The sequence below is a fragment of the Danio rerio genome, chromosome 10 (genome assembly GCF_052040795.2).
Source record: "Danio rerio strain M-AB ecotype USA chromosome 10, GRCz13ab, whole genome shotgun sequence".
Lineage (NCBI taxonomy): Eukaryota > Metazoa > Chordata > Actinopteri > Cypriniformes > Danionidae > Danio > Danio rerio.
The window spans coordinates 49193773-49221049 of NC_141030.1; the positions used below are offsets into that span (position 1 = coordinate 49193773).

General features: G+C 39.0%; 1 protein-coding gene across 2 annotated transcripts; it reads right to left on the bottom strand.

The window, feature by feature from the left end:
• Positions 1-5427: 5427 nt before the first annotated feature.
• On the bottom strand, positions 5428-27141 carry dusp26 (dual specificity phosphatase 26). 2 transcript variants are annotated; one of them, XR_015501550.1, is made up of 5 exons: positions 26930-27141; positions 10914-11113; positions 9053-9264; positions 6548-6886; positions 5428-6508 (listed from the first exon to the last, which is right to left on the bottom strand). XR_015501550.1 is itself a non-coding variant. In XM_087271520.1 (4 exons), the coding sequence occupies exons 2-4, from the start codon at positions 11090-11092 to the stop codon at positions 6684-6686; spliced, it is 594 nt and encodes a 197-aa protein (XP_087127646.1). In that variant the 5' UTR covers positions 11093-11113; positions 26930-27141; the 3' UTR covers positions 5428-6683. The 2 variants fall into 2 exon arrangements, 1 of the variants encoding a protein (XP_087127646.1); XM_087271520.1 differs by having other exon boundaries at positions 5428-6886.
• Positions 27142-27277: the final 136 nt, after the last annotated feature.

Consider the following 27277-nt stretch of genomic DNA (forward strand, 5'->3'; position numbering starts at 1 on the left):
CCAAGTTTCCGTCCAAGAGAGAATAAAATCATCAGTTTCTGATAAATATAATATGCACAAATAATAATCAGAAAACTGTAGTTTAGTGTGCTGGGAGAAGCCACTGTGGTGTTTTTTTCTTGAGTTAAAGTTTTTAAAGCACACATAAGAGCAGTTAACGCTACAGAGAAACGGTTATCTTTAATCCAGGCAATTTCTCACACGCTTAAAGTCATCTTGGGCTTCTGTCAGCTCTTTTCCACACTTCAGATGCTCTGATTGGATCAGAAATTGGTGCATTCATGGAAGAGAGGCAAGGTGTGAGTTTAAGTTGTTTACTTTGAGTCTATTCAGATGCGTTCCCAAATAAGGCGATGAAAAAGATGCGTGAATAAGTTTGCACCCCCCTTAGAATAAGCTGATTTCAGCCATTTAAAGGGGAAAATGTCATGTTTTTATTTTGGGAGAACAGACAGATGCTCAAGACAGTTCTGGAGGGAATTATAATAGGAGAAGAATACTGAAGCACTGTGATGACGGACTGATGAAGGACTGATGAAGGACTGAGTACTTGGAGATCTGCAGACCAACATTAATGACACAAAAACCCTCACACACACATTTATATCTGATCAGCATCTGTCAAAAACTAAACTGAGTTTACAGGCATTTTTCTGATCAAATAAAATGTTTATCCTACCCAGTTGTGTGTGTGTGTGTGTGTGTGTGTGTGTGTGTGTGTGTTAGCTTTTTATACTCATTTTTAGAATGTTTGCACATCTTGGCATTTCATTAATTCTATTGTTTATGCAATATTCCAAAATGCTCATAAAAGTAGATGGACGGAAACACAGCTGGTGATAAATCAGACAACAAAACGTAGGTTCAGCTCTCGGCTACATGAGCTTCATTAAAACACTAAATCACAGATGAAATACTGCACTGAAGGAGGAGATACCTGAAAACACTGGCTGATCTGGACGGACACTGTGGCATATTGTTGTGGGTTGTTGCTAGGGTGCACTCGGCGGTTGCTAAGGCGTTGCTACAATGTCTGCGTGGTTGCTAGGGTGTTCGGTGGCAGTTCTAAACACAATTGCTGTGTCCCATTTCACCTGTTCACATGGGGGGAAACAGAGCACACACTTTAAAGTGTTTGAAAGAAGAGCTTTGGGTAAACTACACTGCAACCTTCTCGCTGTGAGGCCACAGTGCAACACCAGTGAGCCACCATGCTGCCGTTTGTAACCCAAATATCGGAAAATTATTTTTATTTCAGTCCGTCGAAGTACTTTTAACTCAAACCGAATATTGAGTAGGGGGCGGGGCTTTCTTTTTGAACATCATTTCCTCGTTGCAAAGTCAAAAGGGTGTGGTTAATAATAAGAGGGGCGTGGTTAATAATATTGTGTTTTAAGCGTCAAACTGGTGTCATTCAGAAGCATTTGACTGAATATATTATCAAAGCAAACTATAAGTATATATAAGTATAACAATGTGCTCCAGCAAATTAAACACTGTACATTTTTATTTTAAGAAGCATTTTCTAGACAATAAAATATATTGTCTTGTATTTAAAAAATAATTATTATAACATTAATATATAAATCTTTAGTTTTACAGTCAAAATTATGTGAGTTTTTTCCTTAAAACAAGCAAAATAATCTAACAAAAGCAAAATAATAGTGTTTTCAGTTTGAAATAACATGATTTTACTCTTATTTTCAAGATTATTTTGCTTATTTTAAGGAGAAACTCACTGAAATTTGAATCAATATTTATGAAAACAAAACAATATTCTTTACTCGTCTAGAAAATGCTTCTTGATTTAGGAACTTTTAGATATTTGGACTAGAAACAAGACAATAATTCTGTAAGAAGAGCATTTTTGCGGTGTACTTTCTCTTTGATAGAGCATTCTGTTGCTTAATTATAAGTCCTGTCACTCATATTAACACATCATTTCTTTCATATTTATTTTCCACATTGTAGATTAATAACGGCAGGCGGAGTTATGCATTCAGAAATGAATGACCAAACACTATAAAAGTTTACATTTATTTATAATATTTAATATAAATAAATGTTTTTTATAACAGAAAAGAATATTTATTAGAAAAGAATAAATATTTTAAATATCTAAAACATTTATTTATATTAAATATTATAAATAAATATTAAGTTAGATATTAATTACCAAACCTCTTTAAATAAGCCTCTCCACTTAACCATCACTGCTTTTATGCATCTGCCATGTTTGTAGTTCTTTTATTTGTAGTTCACACCTACTGTGCAATGCATTGTGGGTAATAACAGGCCATTAGATTTAGCACTTTGTAATACTCAAATGATTTGGCACACACTAAATACTATTTAGGATGCGAATTGGGACGCAGCAATTGATCACACGGCACATTTCTGTACTTTCCTTTGATGTAAACAAGCGAGACGGACATGTTTGACATGTTTATGAGTTTCATGCTCACAATGTGCTGTTAAATTGTGTTTAATATAAGATTATAAGTCGAGTTTTTTACTGTTTTCATGTAAATCTGCTTCTGAGGCTGAAAAGTAAATGTGGGCGGGGCTTGATTTGGCAGTTCATTGGAATGGCGGTGGTTTGCTATTAGTGGAGCTCATGTGAGTGACAGGTTAGTCCCGCCCTCAAGCCAGTAAGAACCAATCAGAGAACACTATAAAGTTGTATTTGAATTTGAATATACCACTTTTTATACTACTTTATTGTAGTATTTACACTGTAAAAATATCTGCGTAATTAATGAGTTTTGTGTTTATTTGCACGGCTGAATTGCATTATGGGATGTTAATCTCTGCTCTGTTCACTCCTGATTGTAATTTCTGCTGTGAAGTAAACTCTACAGTTTATCAAAGTGACTTTTATTGACGTTTTAATCGTTTGAAAAAACATAATAAATAATATAAAGTGAAATAAGTGTGTTTGTAGCGTAATATACAACATCAACCCAGACAATATAGCACTGTAAACTATTAAAAAAACTTTTCAGGGGTAAAAGTTGCTTGAAGAAAGATCAAGAACCCATAATGCAATTAAAAAGCAGGAATAAACAGGGAAAATACGAAATAAAAAAACATGAATCTGCTGATTTACAGATGTATTTCAAAGTCATTTCACTCGGCGGCCATCTTTGAAACGCCTCTCGGGCAGTATGATCGGGCATTCCGTCTGAATGGAGAAGCGTAAAATTCTCCAAAACTACTAACCAAGCTTACCAAACAACCATTAAAATTAAACAATAACTGTCCATTTTGTTTCATTTCTAAATGTTTCTATCATAGAAAATCTGCAGAAACTCGCGTCTGGTCAGCGTCTCTCCCCTGGAGAACTGTCATTCTATAGCGATCGCTGATTGGCTCCTGTACTAGAACGCGGGCTTTATTCGCCATATAGCGATTGCTGATTGGCTCCTGTACTAGAAGGCGGGGCTTCCTTCGTCATATTGACAGTTACACTTTTCCCCATTCAAAAGTATGAGCGACACGTCTTGTGTATTGTAGAGTCTTTGTATATTTGAATATAAATGTACATATTTAAACATATTTATATCCAAATATAAATACTGCTTTATCATCTGTTCTCTTCTGAATGGAAAGTTAATAATGAGCCTGGACAAATTATTTAAAAACAATAAATAAATAAATAAATAAATAATATACTAATTTAAATAGTTAATTTTGATTTCATACTGACTCTACACTGAAGTTTCAGCTGCATGGAGTTGTGAACAATTTCATGGATGTTTACAAATATGTAAATTTCCCCCCATCCTTAGCCTTAAACATGAGCAGCAGCAGCAGCAGATCTGCTGTCCTGTACAGATGTGGTTATGTTTCCATATTCATTTCCAGCACCATATTTTTGGGTCATTTCCAAACATGGTTATGCATCTCCATACTTTTCCCATGTAAACGTGTTAGACGGATGCATTTGTAAAAAAATCTCCTCATTTTTTTAAACACCTTTTTCCCGCTCTCTATAATATAACACACACTGTTTGTACTGTGGAGCATGTCGGGATGGTCAAGTGAACGGATGTTAACAGTGAATAAGGCATTACGCACATTACTAGAGGTCCTGATGTAAATAAGGCATTTCTACTTTCACACTCCGCTCCGCTTTACTGTGAAGGCCACGGTATACTTTAAATTAACAGAAGAGCAAACTGAACACTGCAATAAATGCTCCATATTTAGAGACTTTGTCTTCTAGTGTAAACATCTGCACATTCTTAAATTAAGAAGCATTTTCTAGACCAGCTGAAAATACTGTCTTGTTTTCAGAGAAATAATCTGACAATGGGGTAAGTAAATATATCTAGTTTTCACTTTAAAATCTAAATTTTCCTTGATTATTTTGCTTGTTTTAAAAAAAAATCACTTAATTTCGACTCAATTTCGGAAAACAAGACTATATTTTATGCTTGTCCAGAAAATGCTTCTTGATTTAAGAGTTTGTAGATATTTGGACTAGAAACAAGACAAAAACTCTAAATAAAAAAAGCATATTTTTGCTGTAAAATAACATAATTTCATCCAAAATCTGGCCAAAATGAAATTCTTCTTGGCTACATTTAAATATAATATGAAAACAGCCACAATACCTTCTTTTAAAGCACAAATACATAGGAAATAGCAATACCAATAATCTACACTACCTGATAATAGTCTTGTGGCCTATCCATGTTTTAGGAACACAGATAATATCTGCTCTTCTAGTTGCTGATCTGGTGTCAGAAGTGTCTCTATGAAAGGTGAAGGCCTCTAGATTTTGCTGATTTGAGCTCAATAAATCTGATCATGTCTTGATGTTGACTGATTTGATGAGGACAGTGCGCTCTGACTCTGCTCAGACTAAAGTCTCATCACTGAACAGAAATAATGTCCAGTATAGAATATAAAGTCCTGCTGCAGTGGAGACAGAATGAAGATTGTGTCTGACTCCATCATGAGCTTGGAGGACTGCATCCATACATCTCTGACATGACTCACATCACTGATTAATAAAGTCATCTGGAATGAAGAAGAAAGCTTCAGCAGGATCCCAGAGTTCATCCAGAGTCTTTGTGTTCATCTTCAACACCTCCTCCTTCATCAGCTCAATAATGTTGATGTCTGGTGACTGGGCTGGCCAATCTTGACCTTCTCTGCTTTCAGGAGCTTTGATGTGGAGGCTGAAGTATGAGCAGGAGCGCTATCCTGCTGGAGAATTGTCCCTCTCCTGTGGTTTGTAATGTAATGGGCAGCACAGATGTCTTGATACCTCAGGCTGTTGATGTTGCAGATCTCTCGCACACCCCCATACTGAATGACCCCAAACCATGATGTCTCCTTCACCAAACTTGACTGTTTCTGTGAGAGTCCTGGTCCATGCTGGTTCCAGTAGGTCTTCTGCAGTATTGGTGATGATTGAGATGCAGATCAGCAGATGATCCAGCAGAGAAATCCACCTTCTGACACTTTCACACATCATCAACTAGAAGACCAGTTATTAATTTGTTGTTCTCACAACTGATCCACCACAAGACGTCTGTCAGGTAGTGTGTTTGTGATCGAAGTTTAACTGCGACGGCTTCTGCTGCTGAAGGAGAAACGAATCGAGACTAACAAATTGCACATTAAACAAGGCGGAGCTCTAGGACACACCCACTAACTGTGTAATCGCCATGGACCAATAGTAGCTTAGAGGTCTTTAGGAGCCAAAACGAAGCCAAAAGTTAGCGTTAACATGCTGCAATCGAAGTTGTATACTTCCATACTATATATTCATTCACTTTCCTTTGGCTTAGTCACTTTATTTATCAGGGTTCACCACAACGGAAATCCAGCATATGTTTTACGCAGCAGATATCCTTCCAGCTGCAACCCAGTACTGGAAAACACCCATACACGCTCATACACCATGGCCAGTGTAGTTGATCAGTTCCCCTATAGCGCATGTGTTTGGACTGTGGGGGAAACCGGAGCACCCCGAGGAAACCCACGCCAACACGGGGAGAACATGCAAACTCCACACAGAAACACCAACTGACCCAGCTGAGGCCCGAACCAGCGTCCTTTTTGCTGTGAGGCCACAGTGCAACACCACTGAGCCACTATGTCTCCTCCATACTATATAGTACGCTATAAATAGTATGCGAACAGAGTAGTATTTGTGAATTCATACTATTCAAACAAACAATATGCCAGAACTTCCCGGTTGACCTACTACTTCTGGTGTGATTCTCTAGTGCGCATCCGATGGACACTACTCTATCCCATAATGCACCAGTGAAACGACGCAACTGAAGAGAATCGGCAGGCGGATGTAAAAGGTCCTAATTTCCTGCATGCATACTATATAGAACGCACTTACCTAAACTCAAAGTCAACCGTAGTACACACTGGAGGAGCAGGGCTGTGTCTGCAATCGTCTACTGCTCGAGCATGTACTGCATTTGTATTTACTACACGACTGTTAGACGCGTTTCCACCTCAAACCACGAACTAAATTCTAAGTTTAAAGTATACCGACTATAAACTAAGTATAAACTAAGTTTAAAGTATACCGAGACCTTAAAGCAGACAGCAGAGAGTGTGAAGATCAGACGCTGTGTTTAAGAGTGTGTGTGTGTGTGTGTGCATAAGTGTTTGAGTGCATGTCTGTGTGTATATGTGTGTGTGTGTGTTCATGTGGTGCTGCGGCTGCTGCGCAGAACACTGTCCAGCCCGCTGAGCTGCCGCAGGAAGCCGCGGTTGGGTGTGACTCCGCGGTGGTCCTTCACGGTGCGGATGGCCTCCAGTAGAGTCATGTTCTGCCGGATCATCAGGTACGCCAGGACCAGTGTAGCAGAGCGGCTCACACCCACCGCACAGTGCACCAGAACCGTCCCTGAAGAACACACACACACATATACAGACATGCACAGACACACATACAGCAAAGTCAACGACTAGTTGTCTGTCTTAATCCCATCAGGGAAAACCAGAATCAGTCAAGAACGCATGATGACCTGCTGTCATGACTGTGCAATCAATAAATGTGATTATAATGGAAGACAATGGAGGAAACAGAACCAAAGAGGAGTCAATAGCTGTATTTCCACTATCGGGCCAGTGCGAGCCAGGGCTTTAATCGGGCCGGGCCGGGCCGGGCCAATAGTCCGGGAGGTTGAGAAACGAGGCCGAAATCATGTCGTGTTTCCACTGTCGGGCTAGTAGCTCGCAGCGCGTCACGCAAACACCGCCCACAGAACGTCCCCGAATCAAATGTCACACAACATAGAATCATCACGAAATGAAACCATTAAAATGAAGACAACCGAAACAAACAAACGACACGCTACTGTACAGCAGTACATGAAATGTCTATACGCACAGACCTGTGTTTTTCCATTCATTACATTTGTTTACTCGCCGACCGCCTGTTGGCATTGTGCATCGAGTGCTCTCGCCACTAACGAAGGGACCCAGCACAGAGAGCGCACACATCCATAATATAAAGCCACAGAAATTCTCCTTTATAACTCGATATGGCATGTATTTTATAACATCCTCGTTTTGATAGACGTCATGTTCAGTGTTTCAGCACAAGAAGAGCGAGTAGCCTTAAAAAATATAGCCATATTTGTTGCGCTCAGCAGCTATTCACTAAAGCTCTTCATTTAAAGTTTCATTTATAAATTTAACCACGTCATATAAAAACGTAATCAGTTGTTTGAGGATATAGAACACATTTTGTGTTTGGATTTTCCCCCGATGCGTTTAAAGCTGCGCTGCGCAGGACTGGGTGACAGAAAAAAAGGTATAGGCTAGATTCTGCTTTCACTCACCCAAATAATGCTCTGTTTGCGCGATTTGATTAAAATCATCGCATCCAAATACTTTATAAATAATATTTCAAACCTTCTCCGGTGTTTATTGTTTTTAGAAAATATCTAAAACCTTTTTTTTTCAGACAGGTCTTTGTAAAATGAAAGTTAGGCTATATGTGGCATTAAAACGGTTTGATTTATGTATTGTATATAGGCTACCTACATTGTTATAACTAGCTTTTGTTTAATTTATATTGGTTTATTTTTTTAATGTGATTTTATATATATATCCGATATTTGTAATTCTTTAAAATATATTTCAATATAGCTTAGGATATTTTATCAAGATATGACACTATATTGTTAGTGTCATATAAGTCTACGAAAGTGGGCACGTAATATTAATTAAGTTTTAAGTCTTTCTGTTGTATTTATATTGTGTAATATCTGCCCACTCGCGGCATCACCAGAGCTGTGAAGGGAGCGCTTTTGCCCGGTCTCACACACACATACAGGCATTTAAATGCGCACAAAAAAACCTTTTAAACTTGACAAAAACTCTGGAAAACCTTTACTGTCTGCTGTGTCTTTAATACAGTGTAAAGATTATTATGCATTATTGAAAAAAAGGAGGACGCAGCAAAGAACGTCACTATAAATTAAAACTACTTTATTATTTTATGCAGCAGCCTTACATTTAAAAGGGGAACATAAGGGTGATCATACGCAAAAAGACCCCAGACTATAAGGCTAGATGTTTTCTTTCCCTTATCTATTTATTTGTTTGGCGCATGTACTCATGTGCGATCAGAAAACTGCCCGCCTCTCCTTTCACTCCGCCCCGAAGCCCCAGTTGGCCCTCCTTGGCCCAAGGTATTCGGCGGGCCGAAAAAGGCCGGCCGCTGGCCCCGAGAAAGCCCTGCTTTGGCCCGATTAGGCCCCGGAAGTGACAGTGGAAACGCCACTGGCCTTGGCTTGCCCTGGCTCGCTCACTTTAGGCAAGATAGTGGAAACGCGGCTAATCAGAACAGTGTGTGTTGAGTTTATGAATATTTTTAAAGCATTTTCCCAAAATACATGTCAGAATAAGGCTCATCAGCAGAAATCATCACATGTGCTGAAACACAGAGAAAGATGAGGCCAAATGAAGACTCAGAATTAACCCCGAGTGGATGAAATGACCAGGAAATGTTGATGTGTGTGTGTGTGTGTGTGTGTGTGTGTGTGTGTGTGTGTGAACTGACCTCCAGCGCTGAGGGCTCTGTGGATGAACTCTGCCGCCGGGTAGAAGTTGACACTCATGTCGAAGGATGGCGAGTCGTGGGCTTCGATGCCGTGATAGGTGATGTTCATGCCGGCGTAATACTCCGCACCGCCGCGCCATTTGCTCTGAGCGCAGTTCAGGATGTGTGTGATGCCCAGCTTCACCAGCTCTTTACGGTTTGAGGCGATCTCTCTGGAATTAACATTATTAAAAACTACGGTGAGAAGAAGACAAAGAGCCCTATCCTGCACCCGGCGCAATGTGGCGTAAGGCGTGACGCAACAGGTGTTTGCTAGTTTCAGCTCGGCGCAGGAGTCGGTTTGGCGTTTTGCAGCACGCTGTTCAAATAGCAAGTGCATTCGCTTACACACTGCTTAATACACACAAGATGTAGAGCAATGCACAAATATCTTTACATATGAAAAAGAATTCAAATATTAAGCGTATATAATAAGGATATATATAGGATATAAATATAAAGGATTAAAATATTACAAAACATATTATTTTATAGCCTACATAAATATAAACACCACCGCCTTCATGTCTTCTTCATCTCGGGAGGCTTTTTCAGTTCATTCATAACAATTTGCTTCAGTATAATGTTATTATTATTATCAGTATTATTTATTATATCCATATTTATATTTGTTTTATTAAAAACAAGCGTAGATTTGTCCACCTGCAGGTTTCAGATCATATGGGGCAGCATGTGTATTAGGATATAACTCAGGTGTTTGAGCACACTTACTTATTATTGTTTATTTATTCCTTTGCTGGAGATTAAACTGAATTTAGAAATAGTTTTGACACAAATCTTTGCGCTTAACAAAGGAAATTTATTATTTAGAGGCTAATTGATGTCTGTGCGTACAAGGTTGTCCTATCCACGAGAGCAATAGTGAAAGTTAATAATTTATCTCTCATTCTCGCGCTGCAGATGCTCTGTTGAACTGTTTTCTTGTTAGTGAAATGCTCAGTTTTTCCACTCACACTTACTTTACGTCATGTAAATAGCAAATGTGCCACGGCACGATGCAACTGGCTCTTAAAGGGAATGAGAGATGAGACTCTGATTGGTTTATTCTTAAAACACACCTATAGCTCATTAAGAGAATAATCTCAACCATGTTAGACCATGCACCACGGCGCAAAGCGAATTTTCCCATCCTTAAATTACACAAAAGTGGATTCTGACATGCCCTTAATGCGTTTGCGCCCTGCACTTTGCGCATGGACCATCAAAATAGAGCACAAAGTCACAACACTAGACAAACTGCTCATCTTAGAGTTTTCATCTTGTTTCTAGTCGAAATATCTAAAAACTTTTATAAAGTCCCTATTTTGCTTTTTAAAAGGTCATAGTTTGGGTTTGGGGGTCTTCAACAGCAGGCTGATCTGCGTGCAAGGCCAAACACACACTTTCATTGTCTTATAATCTGCAGTTATTTTCACCTTGTTTTAATCATATGATTTGTTTAGCAACTCATTTGTTCCCAAACCCCTCCTTTGTGAAATGCTATTCTGCACTGATTATGACCCCGTCTGCTACAATAGGTCGACCTATTTCAGCGCGAGACAGAGAAACGTTGTTGCTCTTATAGTTGTGTAAGTTGCTTCCTTGTCCTCATTTGTAAGTCACTTTGGATAAAAGCGTCTGCTAAATGACTAAATGTAAACGTCCACAGCGGTTATGAAGTAGCACACCGAGCATGTGAGAGCCCAATGCAGGAGTGCAATAAAGTAATGCAGTCTAATGCAATCTTGTCTAGAAAGCGCTTCGTGATTTCAGAGTTCTTAGATTGAACTTGAAACAGGTCTGTGATGTTTGGTCTACTCACTGGTCCCCGATGTAGAGTCTGGGCCAGACTTCATCAGCATGATTGCAGGCGGTTTTCCCCGTGTACAGCAGACGCTCCAGCTCGGCCACCGTCAGCACAGGAGAGCCTTTCTCTGAGTCTTTTCTGCTGGGAGATCTGGAGTTACTGCGAGACCGAGACAATCTGGACATAAACGCCATCTGGACCGGCCTTCACTGGAGCTACAGGTGAACACAACGACAATCAACAGCTGGAAATACTCGTATGTACTTGATTTATTATTATTGTTTGGCCATGATGTCAGATAACATTAACAGTGTTACGTCACACACACTGTTAACACTTTCCTGTAGAGTCTACAGTAACATACAGGCAGCGGATGCTCAGTAACTTACCCTAAATCAACTACAGCAATTTGCAGTTACAGCAGCCTTTATCTTTATAGGTCAAAATTATTTGCTCTCCTCTGGACAAGCACTTTTTATTTTCTTGTTTTAAGAATCAAAATACCAAAATTAAATAAAACAAGCAAAATAATAATGGGGGAGGTGGAATAATCTTGCTTTTCCTTTTGATTTATGATTATTCTGCTTCGCCTGTTGTAAGATTATTTTGCTTGTTTTTTGGAAAAACTCAATTTTGACTTCTTATTTCTAAAAACAGGACAATATTTGTTGCCAGATGTTGTGCTGATTGTAAAAGGCCTCAGCCCTCCGTCAGTCCGTCATCACAGTGCTTCAGTGTTATTCTATTATTATTCCCTCCAGAACTGTCTTGAGCATCTGTCTGTGCTCCCGTCTCATATCTCCAGAAGCCACCGTGTGCATTCACTGCGTTTGGTCTTCTGAGGCGCAGCTCATTTATTAGAGGAGAACAAACAGCACAGTGGAGAATCCCAGCAGTGCAGCAGCCTCCACTCCTCTCTGCGATACTTCTGCACATGCAGCAGGAGCTGAGCAGGCGATGAAACTGAAACGCTGCTTTATTCTCTATTGTTTTATGTGATATGCACCTAAATCACATGTATGCATTATTAATGTACATCTTTAGGATGGAAGCATAGCGTATAACAAAACAAAAACATGGGAAGGGACTGAAGGAGTTAATAAAGTTTGTGTTTGGGTCTCAACATTAAGCCAGTATTTGCTGCTTTTCTTTTTCTCTGTTTTTTCTATGAATATTTTTCATATTTACATTATATTATTTGCTTATTGGTTCAATTATTTATGAATCAATCTTTTCATTGTTGTTAATGGTTTTTTCGTTGTTCTCTTGAGTTTTTAATGAGTTCAGAGTGTATATCTTATTACTAAGTAGTGCATTTTCACTTTAGGCTAGTTATTGCTCACTGCAGGGTTTTTACTTTTGGAATTTATTAAAACAAACAAATCCAAAAAACTAGCATCTTTTATAGAATCTTTAATCTGTTTACTAAATTAATATTATATGTTTTAAATACTCCAGAAGGATGCAAAGTAGGAATCACTGCTCCCTTAATAAAGAAAGTTTAATTCTTAATTCTTGAAGCTGCTCGTTGACAGAAACACTGCTGTTTTAAAAAGTCTAAATCATTCAGAGAGTTATTAAGTAGAAGAAATCAGGCTTTACTTTTCTGTTTCGTTGATTGTATTTAATAAGCAATAATATCATTGTGTGCCGGTTTGCAATGGCAATATTCCACTGTTTAGAGCAAGGTAGGGCCCCAAAACTATTCTGCTTAAATAAAGCCGGCCCTGGTAGCCGCTCACTAGAAAATGTATTTCATAAGCATAAATTTGACTTGGACATGTAAAATGACTTGATTTAGATGTTGTGTTACGTCCACATGCATTTCACTTTGTGTGTGTGTCGTGTGTGTGTGTTGTGCATGAGCAAATGGGTAGAGTAGCATTGCAATAACTTTTTATTTCACAGGACTTTTCACGGCTCAAAATTAAGGATTTACCAAATTTATCTCTGACCACACCAAATATACAACAAATATTTTTTAGCCACAAATTTTAAATGTCAAAACAAGCAAAATATAGCTGCGTACATCATGCACATTTTAATTCAACAAAACTTTTCTTTAAAAAAAATTGACAATTAAAAAATAATTATTGTCATACATCTAAAATATGCAGAGTAATCTGACCTGGCTAAAGGTCCCACATCACCAGTTAACCACACATAAATGAGGAGTTAATCTCATAATAAAGCAATAAAAATGATCATTAAACCATTTTAACAAACATTACTGTAAGAAAAGAAAGCAGGTGAAAAAAAAACATACCATGAGTGATGATGAAAGGGTGATCTCACGCACACGGTTAATGTTAGCCTTGTTAATAATCTGTTCAAAGAATAATTAAAGTGAAAGCAGTGACTGTGGGTGCACGATCATCGCTGTTTGTTTCAAAGAGAACCGATCGCACCTGATGCGTTTCCTTTAGGCACGGAGGCTTCATGCAAGTAAACGAGAGCACTCGCGCTTTCTAACAGTCCTGCGCATCACATCACCTGTGCACACAAGTATCATCCTCTCATTCTGTATTTACCAGAGACTGTATAAGGTATGATGGACGTGTATCCGTGACGTCACCCATAGGTTTCAGATGGCCAAGCGTCGCCATTTTGTTTGTGAGTAAATGCACCGACCGGGGGATCCCAAACCATAAGAGGCAGAGTGTGAGCGGAGCTACAGACGCCTGTTGGCATTTTGCGTAGACGGGCTTTTCTTTGGGGGAAACTCTTATTACTTCATTACCTGCGACTCGCTTGTGTTCTGACCACATGTGCTGGGCTGTACACTATATCAATGAGGTGCTTAGACGTTTAAAAGCACTGCTGTATCACACTGAGCCACTAAGCATTGTTCTCATACGTTTCTCTACAGGAGGAAACCCCGAATAACTTCCAAACTCTTCAGATGTAGCGTGTGTTAGTATATGCAGGACTATTGATGAACTCCAGCAGAACTGTACAACAACACTTCAGATGACTAATCTACAGCCTACAGCTGATCAATCTGGCAGATTAGTGTGTTACAGCTGTAAAGAACATTATAAATGATCTTAAATTAACCAAACACATTCATAAAGATGGTGTATAAGTGTATAAAATCACTCAGCTGGGAAATGTAGGCCGTGTGAAAGGTTTGTGAGCACATTTAATTGCACACAGTATGCCATATCATCTGATAATTCCAAAAGGCGACTGACTGTTAAGCCACTTAAAACAACTCAAAAATACAATGAATATGCCGAGTTCAGCAGCTAATCAGCCGGAATCAGCTGAGCTGAACCAGTGATGGCGAGCAGCGAGACCTAGCTGTCACTCAAGTGGCCACGCCCTTAATTATACAGACTTAATAAAACCTAATATAAAGGAAACGGATGAGTTCACTCCCTCACAGTTGTCATGAAGTGTAGCGTCCTGGTTAAAAGATGACTAAGTCTTCCACCGATGTTCACGATTCATTTATTGGTCACACTTCATAGAATTTGTTCGCATTATTCAATCATGAATCACCATCATCATTACCATAATCACCATGAATCGCATTATTCAATCATTAGACACCTAAGAACTAGAGAGAAAATAAACAAACAACAAACACAAATAAATCCCGAAAATTAACACTGAGTCAACATCAACAATTAAACAGTAAACAAATAAACCAAATTACCTTATTTTTCCCTCAAACCAGGAGCTATAACTCATGAAGGAGGAATCCGTGAAGCAACCGTATACCTGTGCCCCTTTTACCGTGTTTTACCTAGCGTTCCGTACTTTGTTTTCATTCATTTTTACACGCAATTTATACATCCGGTAAGCTCCGCAATTTTGACGTCATAATTAAAGTCCCCAAACAACGTAATTCCTTCAACAAATCAACCCGTATACAAAGTACAACAAAACATCAAAAATAAATAAATAAATAAATTCAAAATCATAAACAAAGTAACACATTATTTCAAGTTTCTTTACATGAAGAGTAATATTAACTATATGAACCAAAACAACCTTTTGTAGAAGGCTGTAAACACCTTTATACAACAGTTCTGTGTGGTTCTCAAATCTGATTGGCTGATAGCCGTGCGATATTCTGCAATATCAGAACTCCTACAGCCTCTTTACCCTTTGTGTATTACTCCGCCCACATACAGCCAGCAGAAAGCAGACACTACACATCTACAGTGTAAAAGATGCACGCTCAGCTGTTTAACTGTCAGCTTATGATTTGAATCCAGAAGAAAGTAGTTCCTCATACAAAAGGGTTTTCGAGACTCTCCATGTTTGATTTTGTTTTTATATACACAATTATGCCGTCAAACTGTTGTATAAACGCAATATCACACGAGTAGCAGTGATATCGCACTGGATCTCCTTGGATTTACTCAATTTTTTATGTTAAGTGGTTGTAAACAATTTATTTGGGCTGAGTTTAAACAAACAAATTAAGTTAAACATTAATAAACTTAATTTGTTTGTTTGAATTCAACACAAATAAATAGTTTGCAACAGTTCTGCATGCAACACTTTTTTCAGTGTGGGTTTTCGCCATCGTATCGCTATAAAAAGACAGCACACCACATGTTTTTTCTGCCATAATTTATTTAAAACCTTTGTAATAAAGTTAACAATCACTTAATTACTCAAGACCACATCAGTCACAGTTCACAACGTTAAACGAAACAGCACATTAGCAGTGCGCTTCCTCCTTTGTGCAGCGGTAGCAGAGCGTGGTAATAACAGCGTGGGCTTTACAGATGTACATGCTGCATTTGTCACACGTCAGTCTTGTTTTCGTGTCTCTCCTTTTCCCACCGTTGGTGCTTCTGTTACAGGGCTCGCACCTTTTCCTCTTGGGGTCCGTCACCGGCGGGATGCATCGCTGGATATCTTCCGGAGCCGACTGTGCTTCAACTATCATATTAATGGAGTTCGGTAAGCGAGGAAGACGCTCTCTTCTCTGCAAATGTGGCGTCACCAGAGCTCTTCCCAGATCCTGCAGAAAGATCCTCCTCCTGTTGGTCTTCTGCGCTTCCCATGAAGGGTTTAAGTCCATCCACAGCACAAACGCATTGTAGGCCGAGACGTCCAACATGTTGAAGAAAATCACCATGGGCCAATGCAGGGTCTTCCTCTGGCAGGTGTATGTGGAGGTGAGCTGGAGACGACATTAAACACAAAAACACCAACGCATTAGGGGTCTTACTCATAAACACCAACTCTGCTCATAAACTACCAACAAGGACTTGATATTTCACAGTATTTTCTTGTATTTATTGCGATAACGGTATTCATAAGTATTCATTAAGAGGCTAAAATTCCTGCATCTTCAGAGAAAAGTGTTCATTTTTATATTAGTATTTTATTTTTTTTAACTATAATTAAATATATCTATATGTGGATGTATGAAGGAGTCATAATTAAAATAAAACGAAAACACTAACGATTAGTGAAATAAGCAAAAATATATCATATTTGCCGGTATTTATTGCGATAATGCTATTCATAAGCATTTATTGAGAGTCAGTAAGTCCGGTATCTTTAGAGAAAAGTATTTATTATTATATTTGTTTTATATTAGTGTCTTAAATTAAACAAACAAAATGGCCAACAGCATTAGGAATGGGCGATATTGACTTAAAAATACATCATGATATTTTCCGGTATTTATTGCGATAACAATATTCATAAAAATCCATTAACAGGCTAAAACTCCTGCTGCCCTCTCTATTCTTACTTTAACATGGCGAGCGGCGGTGAAGTGAGGCAACAGTACAAGAAAGCGCCAGCGCCTTTTAAATCTGCGGTGTGAGAACATTTGGGTTTTGCCGGTAAGCATAATGCCAATAAAAGAAAAAACGGTGAAGAAAAAATAACTGTGTGCAAGCATTGCTTTACACGCATAACCATGACTGCACATCTGCAGCGCATCACCCAGCAACATCACTGTCTGAAGGCAGATAGCAGAGAAGGTAATACAGTCCTCCAAACAGCAACAGTCCCTCGCTGAATCCTTCCAGCAAACAAACCCAACTGATTTCGAGAGACACTTTAAATAACGAAGGCAGTGCGGGTGTTCATTGCTGAAGATTTGCAGCCGTTTTCGGTGATTGGAGATGTGGGCTTTTGTCATCTTATAAAGTCACTCGATGCGCGTTACAGACTACAGTCTCGCATTTTTCAGCACCGAGATAATGAAGATGGTTTGTTTATGTTTACTGAAGTACAAATATATTGATTTGAAATGGCCAATTTATCTTTATTTACTTCACAAGTGTGTTTATTTTCAAAGTATTGTATGTGTTCCCCAGTTTGTACATGGGCTACCAGCAGCTGCCAGATTTCACTGTTCATTTTTTTATACAGTACACTAGGAACTACTGCACTTTTCTTGGCTTTTAAGTAGGCCCACACGAAATCTGCGCGCGCAGATTTTCCGCAGATTTCTGCAGTTTTTTTTAGCCCATTATAAATTCTGTTTATTTACTTGAGTAAATGTGTAAATCGGAATTTATTCAGTTTTTATTCAGTAATTTATGACTTTTTATTTAATATATTAAAGTGTAAGTTATGATACTCCGCTGGACACTCCCAAAATAATTCTGCAGAAATCCGCAGATTTTTACCAAAATTCTCCGCAGAAATAGCAACAAACGTCTGCAGATTCCATCTGGCCCTACTTTTAAGTAAAACAAAATGAGTATTGCAATAAATCGTTTTTATTTTTTTCTCCTTAACCTCTTACTGTTCCTATTGCCTATACAATAAAAAAAACACACGTGTCAAGCCATGAGAACCGAACTGAACACAATGTTAAAAACCGAGGTATGTACTGAACCGTGGACTAACTGTATCGTTGCATCCCTAATGTGTAACATTTAAAAAAAAAATAAGAAGTCTTAAATGTAAACAACTTATAAAAAACATCCCATAATGTAAATAAATTGTCATTTATTAAGAATATGTCACTAAATCAATTTTGACAAAAATGTCAGATGGAACCTTATATTTCTGAGATGAGGAAATAACTCAAGTTATTGAAGTCATTACAAATGGTACAATATCATTCATTCATTCATTTTCTTGTCGGCTTAGTCCCTTTATTAATCGCGGGGTCGCCACAGCGGAATGAACCGCCAACTTATCCAGCAAGTTTTTACGCAGTGGATGCCCTTCCAGCCGCAACCCATCTCTGGGAAACATCCACACACACACACTTATACACTACGGACAATTTAGCCTACACAATTCACCTGTACCGCATGTCTTTTGGACTGTGGGGGAAACCGGAGCACCCGGAGGAAACCCACGGGGAGAACATGCAAACTCCACACAGAAACGCCAACTGAGCCAGCCGAGGCTCGAACTAGCAACGTTTTTGCTGTGAGGCGACAGCACTACCTTCTGCGCCACTGCCTTGCCATGGTGCCTGAATACTATATACTCCAGGCCCTAAAAAGCTTCATGTATTGTAATGGACTCAGCAGTGCATGTTCTGTGATGTGGCTATGGTGAATGATCCCACTGTGATATTCATGCTGAAGCCATATAATGCGCAGCTCTGACTGACTGGAATAAATAATGCACATCACTCAAATACCTTGTCAAAGTTGTCCACTCCGCCTCTGGTGCTGTTGTAGTCCAGGATCATCTGTGGTTTCCTCTGCTCGTCGCTGCTCTCTGCGTCGTCTCTGTGTAGCGTGCTCATCACGAGCACATTCTTATTTTTCCTGGGATGGTAAGAGATGAGCGTGTGCGTATCGGTGAAGGCGAACTTTGAGGAATTGATGGCTCTGCCTTTGACTGATAACAGCGCAGGCGGAAGCTCAGGATTGCTCAATCTGGTGGTTCCGATCATGGTGATATTTCTTCGTAACAGCTCCTCTCCCAGAGCGTACGATGTGAAGGACTGGTCACACGTGATGTTGTGTCCTTCTAAAGCGGACGTCATGTCTAGAACCACACGCATTGCCTGGTCCTCTTCTGCTTTCCCGTCTGCAGGTTTCCCAGTGTGGATCTGCATGTTCCATGCGTAACTGGACTTGCTGTCGCAAACTGCCCAGATCTGAATCCCGTATTTCGCTGGTTTGCACTGCATGTATATTTTAAAGGGACAGCGTCCTCTGAAAGGCACCAGGCACTTGTCCACAGTCAAGTTTTGCCCTGGATTGTACATAAGCGGCAGGCGTTCAACCCACTTATCCCAGACGTTCAGTATTGGTGCCAGTTTATCACCGCTCTTTTGGCCTGGTTCTGGATCTCTCTTGCGAAAGCAGATGACTCTTGACCAGCTTTTAAAGGTGTAGAGTGCCATGGTGGCACGAAAAATTGGCCTCCCCAATACTCCGTCCCACAAACTATCCACGGACTCGTGCTTGGATCGATACACACCGATCAGAATCAAGATACCAATGAAGGCCTGCAAATCCGTCCAGTCCAGATCCTTCCAGGCAGCACCATACACACGCTTGCCCTCTAAATTGGAGATCTGCATCAACATCTCTTTAATCTCATCTGGGAAAAACAACTCAAACGTTGACTTTATGTCTTGGGCATTGGAGCACGCAAAGCTTGTTGGTCCGGGGGTCATATTCTCGAAAAGATGACTTGGAAATCTCTTATGTCCGCTTGGAGGAGGTGTAGGGCTCCACAATACGTGCCCAGTTTTGGACATGTAGGCAGCATCTGTCTCTGCAGGCATGTGCAGCTCTGGCTCGTCTTCATCAGATGAGTGGTAGTCTGGGCCAAACTCTACATTGTCGTCTATTTCAATAATTTTATAATTGATCTCCTCGTCTGACTCGAACTCTTCTTCTTCCACCGTTCCTTCACTTCTCCTTAGGGTTGAGTATTTTTCCTCTTCATTGGACTCGAATAGATGCGCTGGGCTCTTCGCAGCATTGCACCAGCTCTCCATTGCGCAGCTTCAGAATAAACTGCAAGCAAGGTCCAACGAAAGTCACATTTATTATTATTTAATGTGAGGATATCCTGTAATGGCTGGTTTCCACTGAGCAGTGCGGTTCAGTACAGTACAGTAGGGAATTACTTCCGTTTCCGTTTCCAGACGTTTCTACTAAAACACGAATGTTACCAAAATAAGGAAGCGTAACTGTTTAGGGATGCGTTTGTAGGCGTGCCTAGCAGGTGAAACAGTTCCTGAAGGGCGGAGCTAGACTCAGAATGCTTATTGGTTTAGATAGAATCGTCATTTGCATGTGCAACAAGCCAGGTGAACGACAACACAGGAAATAGCATTTTAAATACACATCTGAAACACGACACCGTAATGTACTGATGATGACATACAGCAGTGAACCATGGGCCGTGTCTGAAATTGTAAACTTCTCTACTATGCAGCGTGTTAAAACAGCTGCAGCAACCATATACCTGGCAAATAAACAAAATAAATAAATAAAATAAAAAAACATGCAAACTCCACACAGAAACACCAACTGACCCAGCCGAGGCTCGAAACAGAGAACTTGTTGCTGTGAGGCAGCAGCACTACCTACTGCGCCACCGCATCGCCTGTCTGAATTCATAGTATTCAGAAAACAGTAGGCAATAAGTACCCGGATGACCTACTAAGGGGCCGATCACACAGAACGGGCATTTACATTTCAAAAACACGAGGCGCTGTGCACTTTTTATGTTGCTAGGCAACGACTGAATCAGCTGGGTATTGTGCGAGAGTGTTGCTGTTGATATTAATATAATTTTAATATTTAATAATATTGTGGTTAGGGCTGGGCGATTTTTTCGATTAATTCAAATTTAGGTTTTGACGACGATTTAATTTTATATCTGATCGAGAAATTTCAGTTTTTAAAAAAATATTTGATACATTATAATGGCACCAGTGCGCTTTGGTTCACTCTCTGTATGAAGCAGGTCGCACACCAGAACCGCCGCTCGGCGACGCGCCATGGATTTTAAAATTCTAAACAGGTTTCTATACACACACCGGCGCTGCCCAGCCACGATTCAGGACACAGGTCATATTTCAGCGCGCCACAGAGCGCCATCTGATTAGTTTCATGTTAAATATCATGTGAATGTGCGCGTCTGGTGTGTGATAGTTTAAACTGTCATGTGCGTGCCGTGTCGCGGCGTTTCTGGTGTGCGACCTGCTTGACTGTCTGTTAAAGTGTGAAGTCATGTTGGATTTTACTTGTTGCATTAGTCTGAGTCACGTCTGGATTGTCAAGACATATTCCCTCATCAAGCCGATAAACTCGATCTCAACATGTATGAAGGACGTAAAAACCTGCCATGAGAAAAAACGTGCCGGTCTTAGTTCGAACCGCGCTGATACTTTGGTTTGAACACGAGCAGAGGTGAGCAGCTGTAGCAGTGATAATGAAAGTAGCCGCCCCATGACCTCATTTAGCGGACCTAGTTGAAAACCAGACAGATCAGGCAGCATAATACAGAGAGCAAAGCGCATCAAATGATCGATATTTAAAAGGGGGAAAAAAGAAAAATAGATTAAATATTTTATATTAGACACACATCTGGTCTGGTACTTGTATTTGCTCCTGCTATACGTCCACACCTTCACGCATTGGGTTAAATTAGGCTTTACAGTTTCTATGTTCAGTCCTTTACTTCTACTGTATCTTAGGCAGCATAATTACAACCTGACATTCAATCAGAAGACAAAGTCAAAGCCGAGCTGACAGCCAATCTTTCCTAGGCTCAGCAAAACTTGCAAAAAAAAAAAACCTCTGTATTCCTGCAACTGCAATATTTACACAAATATTTCTTATTCAAATCTTCTGCAACGATATTTAACTCGTGCATTTTTTTTTTTACATTTATTTACATCTTGTTGACCAATTTATGTATGGGATGGCCATTAAAAAACAATGTTCCTTAACCAGATGGTTTTCCAAGTTACTTATAAACAGAGTGTTACTTCAGTCATGTTGTTGTAATGTTTTAAACTGACTAGTTACACAATAAATAAAAAAATCGGTCATACTTTATAAAAAAAACTACATTTTTTTTTATTTTTGCTAAATCGCCCAGCTCTAATTGTGGTATTCAAAATTTTTGAACTCAAACAGCGACAACAAGCCTCTCCTTCATCTTCAAAAGTCTCCGTTGTTGTCTTGACAACACAAACACTGCAGGCACCTCAACAGAAACTCTGCTTTCATGTGATTGGAGAATGAAAAAGACGCGACTGACATAACGACGTGCTTTTTCCGCTCAGAGTTGACTTTTTTTCAACTGTGAGCACACGGCGCGCAACGGCAAAAATGCGAGGCTCACAGGGCGCAAAAAAACGTGTTCGGTGAGATCGACCCTTATTCCACACTGATGGACGCTACACTATCCCATAATGCACCCTAAGAAATTTCATGAATGGGAGTGAAGCAACGCAACTGATGCAGGGAGATCACATGATCATGACAAATGGTGGATGTACATCCGAATTCCATCCATACTGCCTACATTCATACTATATTACGTCCGTTTCTAATGATCGTGTAGGAAATTCAAATGTACTGTGGAACCTACTCGAGTAGGTAGTTTCATTTCAGACACAGTCCACTCAAGCTCAGTTTGCTTTATCAACAAATATGATTTAGATTTTGACAATATATTACCAAAGAATATATTACAAGAAGTCATATTATTGTCATATTAAGACCATTTTAGAGGATTTTCCCAAATCCTGCCTAAAACGTGGAAAGTGATGCATGTCGATTCGTTCATCAACATTCTCTTAGAGGACGCCAAACCCTTGCTGCAGCTCTGATACAGGTTTTATTTATGGTGAAGACTAAACAGCACTGCAGTGTTTGGATGCGCTGTGTTTGTCTGAAGTATTTGATCGACTGTTTAGTATTAGTAATTAGTATATCATCATTATTACTGAAATTGGAATATTCCTTACATAGTGTGAAGCTGATTGGTCAGTGCAACTAGATGCAAAAGAGGCATGCAAATGTATGCACCTCCATTACAAATAACAAACCTGCGCCCACAAACGCTATATGTGAACGGCCCTTTATGCCACTGAGGAGATATTATTATACAACAGCATGATAAGATATTCACGAGCACATTCAAGGTACAAAAATCTTTCATTCTTGAGGTCATTACCGTTCTGTAATTTGAAGTTAAAAGTGAACAGCCGTGATGAAGCATGTAAATGCTGTGGTGTCATTATAAACGTCATTGGTGAATGTGAGCGATGTGTGGAGTTTTATGAAAGTGGACAGGAGCTTTGAAACAGAGCTCATCTGGAGAACTTTTCCAATCCGTCTGCTGCATGATACTGGGAAAATATCAGTAGTATTCCAATAATAGATATTCCTTATAACATTTCCCAAAAATGCTATTTTATTAGCTCTGACTTTATTTATGTCATCTGTTTTAAAGATATTTTTCACAACTAATTAATTCTAATTCAGACTAAAAAGCTGTGCATCACTGCTAACATTTACATGCAATTTACCCCATGTCTGCAATACGTATATTGCATAAACTATTATTATTGCGATAATGGTAATGTTGCCATATATTGTGCAGCCCTTGTTTACATTCTCCTTTTCTACATCTGTCAGTAACTATCGTTCCTAAAGGAGTTCCTGAACTTGCTGACACAAATCCAAAACGATTATCATGCAGGTCGTATCAGGAGAACAGGCTCCGGTGATCTGTAAACGAAGGCCAGAGGGCGCTCTCGTGCAGAAACTCCAAATATTCCATGAACTTTGTTCAGCAGCAACATGTTTGAGTAATGAACCGCACTGTACTGTACTGAACCCAGAGTCACTGCAGTTTCATCACGTCACGTTCAAGACTTTTAAAGACCTTTAAAGAGCATTATGAAGGAACTTTCAGACTTACACAAGACTAAACACTAAACTAGGCCTGATTGGGCCCACAAAAAACATTTAAATTGAGTTATTTCTTAGCCAAATACTTTATATTACGTATAAGCTTTATTTTTAAATGAAGTGTCAAAACAAGCAAACTCTAGCTGTATAGATGTGCTTTTCATAACATGTATTTTAAAAGAAATTGACAATTGTTTAAATCTATAATAAAGCAAATATATGCACACGAGTCTGTGCAGGTCAGCATCCTCACCAAGCAGCTATAAACACACGGAGAACTGTTAAATAAGCATTATTGTAATAAAGATAAGTACACTATATTGGTACACAGAGCTAAAATTAAAACTTTTGTTAAAAGTTCTACTGATTGGATTGTTGGTCATTGGATAAGTGTTGGCCTGATTGGGTAACTTAATGAATTTAGGAAAATTAAGACCTGTTTAAAAGGATTTTAGACCTACATCACAATAGTTCAGTAAATTTAAGACTTTTGAAGGCATAAAATATTGTTTTAAAGACTTTTTGAGACCCTGCGGACAGCCTGGAACCTCACCGCTGAGTGGAAAAGAGCCATAATACTAATACATGAACACATGATGAAGAACACTTCGGCAGGACACAGCGGCGCTCAATTAATATGATTTATATATATATATAATTCTCCTTTAAATGTAAAACATGCTTGTTTGTTTTTCTTTTAGCATATGGCACTTCTTTACCAAACAGAAACGCACAATTGAGCAATTCCAGCATTATAAATGTGACATTTGCAGTAAAAACTCCACACAGAAATACATAGAGAGAGACAGCAGATGTTAACATGATATTGCAGCATCTGTTTATATTTCTAAAACAACTCAACACAGAGTTATGGGATCAGAAAAACACCAATCTGTAAATGTATTTTACATTTTAAATAAGGAAAATAAACATGTGTTATGGATATGACCAAAAACGTCTGCAAGTTTACAGTCCACAACACACTTTGGAGAAATGCTTTGAATAAAACTGCACAACCCACAAGAAACGAAAGGAGAAGAGTCGGCTCACTGTAGAACAAACATGGCTGATTTGATTTGCTTTTTGTTTGCATTTATGAGGGAAAAGCTCCGTTATGGATGGGACAGATGTGAAATTCCCACTTGAGTGACTTTGGCAAATCAAATATACGTGTTTGAAAACGATGACAGAAACATTTCTGAGTATAAAACAATCAACACAAAAAAGTAGAAAGGGTTTCGCTATTTTGCTCAAACAAATGGTGAAGTTGACTAGTGCATGGAATTGCTCAATTATAAACATGACAACATGAACAGCGATGAGTGGAACAGTCACGTCTTAATATTATTAAATGACATCATCCCACTCTTTCAGCTGCGTTTGCTCCAGAAGTATTTCCTGAATCATTTTCCCACAGGATTTTTACCGATTTTCTCAAAACTATTGGTTTAGGAACTGAAACATCCAAACACAACATTACAAGCCTTCATTTACAGAAGTCCTGTCAATCGACCAACTTTAATAAAGGAAAATCAACTACAAATAACACGTTCAAACTAAAAAACACAAAGAAAAACTATTCATTCAGAAATGTTGGCTGTGTAAATAAAGCAATAAATTTCAAGCTAAGCACAATATCAATTATTACACAAAGCCTATGATCTATTTTGGTAGCACTGCAATCTGTCGCTGCGTCCCGATTTGCATACTATCCATCCTAAATAGTATAGGAAAACAGAAATAGTGCGCTGCAAACTGCAGAGTAGAAATGTCAAGTGTAGAAGTGTCTGTACTCTAATTACTGATATTACCCATAATACACTGCACATTTGACTGAATTTGAGAACTACAAACGCAGGTAAAAAGTGTAAACAAACTACAAACATGGCGGATGCACAAGACCAAACGTCAAGTAGAGAGGCTTCGGTAAAGTTGTTTGAATGATTATTAATGAATATCTAGCCTACTGGAGAATATTTAAATCACATTTTCAGTGTGATATTTCATCTGCAGCAGCAATGTGAGCTTCTATAAAGGACATTCACTTCTGATGCAGAATTATCCAAACACCGAGGAGATTTCTCAGCATGACAGACTCGGCAGATTAACCTGCTGCTGCTGCTGCTGCTGATGATGATGAATATACAATAACAGGACATTAATTATGACAGAAATGTGAATGATGCATTGAGATGATTGACAGCTCGTAACTAAGCAACAGAACAGTATGCTAATGAGCAAGTAGTTTGTCTCAATGCTTGCACACTCCTCTGTTACACACTCAAAAGTATGCACTTTCTTAAAGACACAGTCTAGTAGGCGAACTGGGATGCAGCATGTGACTCTGATTGGTGGATTGCCTGTACAGCATCATAGGTACTGAAAATGCACAAATTCCGCTAATAATGTTTTAAAAACCCATCTGTCAGATTTAGCAGCCACTAAGAAAAAATAAAATCAATATAGAGAAAATGAACGGAGATTTTACTTCTGGAACCACACAGCTGAATATTGTTCTGCATTTAAACAAATCTGTCTTATTAAACAGGCATATATCGATTAAAACGAGTTTGGTCAGCAAACCAAAAAGATTTTGGATTTAAATTCAAATCAGTTATTCCAAATATATATATATATATAAATATAAACTACACATTTTACCTAAATTGAATATATTATTTATGTTTCTCTTGATTTTTCTTGTTCTCTACAATGCAATTTAATATTTTCCCCTAACATATTAATCTCTGTGTAGTCATTTTTAGACTGTAATCAGTGTTTCAGTTAGATTAATTCATCAGCATTGTCTTTATCTAATGTATCTGCACAGATGAAGCATCCTGGAGCAAAATATTACTGTAAACGAGAGATCTGAGACTCATTTATGATATATATAACATATATTAAACAATTAACTTATTTATAAATTAACAATCATTTATATTAATCGAATATAGCCGATACGATGTGTATTTGAATGGTGTAAAGTCGCGTACAGTTATATTAAAGTGGCATCTGCTGAAACGAGCGATCAGAGCCATGTTAGAGAAACAAACAAAATGGCAGCATCTGGATTGGGAAAAGATCCTCCTGCATGAGATATTGCTGAAGAAATGTGGATAAAACGACGCTTACAGAGAAACATGTAGTGTGTTTAATTCAGATCCAGCCTTGTGTGCGTCTTACCTCACACACACGCGATGTTTCTGCAGATCTGATGTTTGCTGAATAATCCAGATGCATGAGATTTCGAGCTGCCAACAGCCGCGCGCTGATGTTACTGTAAAATCACTACACAGATGACAGATATTAGTGTATTATTGCTGCTGCTGTTGTGAAGCACTGGAGTGGTCCTTGTTTGTGCACGCGCCTCTGCGGGTGCACGCGCGCACACTCTTGTGCACCCGCACACACTCTTGCAGATGTTAGCCCGAGAACGCGCGCGATCATTCCCGAATGTTTACGCGTCTACGTCCTAAAAATATGTATCGTTACATTTTAGGATTAATAAGTATACACTTTAGAGTGTGTGAA

Bases quoted from the DNA above. Each gene is read 5' to 3' on its own strand.
- dusp26 (XM_087271520.1), bottom strand. From the start codon at position 11,092: ATGGCGTTTATGTCCAGATTGTCTCGGTCTCGCAGTAACTCCAGATCT. The intron at 9,265-10,913 runs GTGAGTAGACCA...TGTTAATTCCAG, and splicing joins AGACTCTACATCGGGGACCA to AGAGATCGCCTCAAACCGTA. The intron at 6,887-9,052 runs GTCAGTTCACAC...TGTGTTCTTCAG, and splicing joins CAGAGCCCTCAGCGCTGGAG to GGACGGTTCTGGTGCACTGT.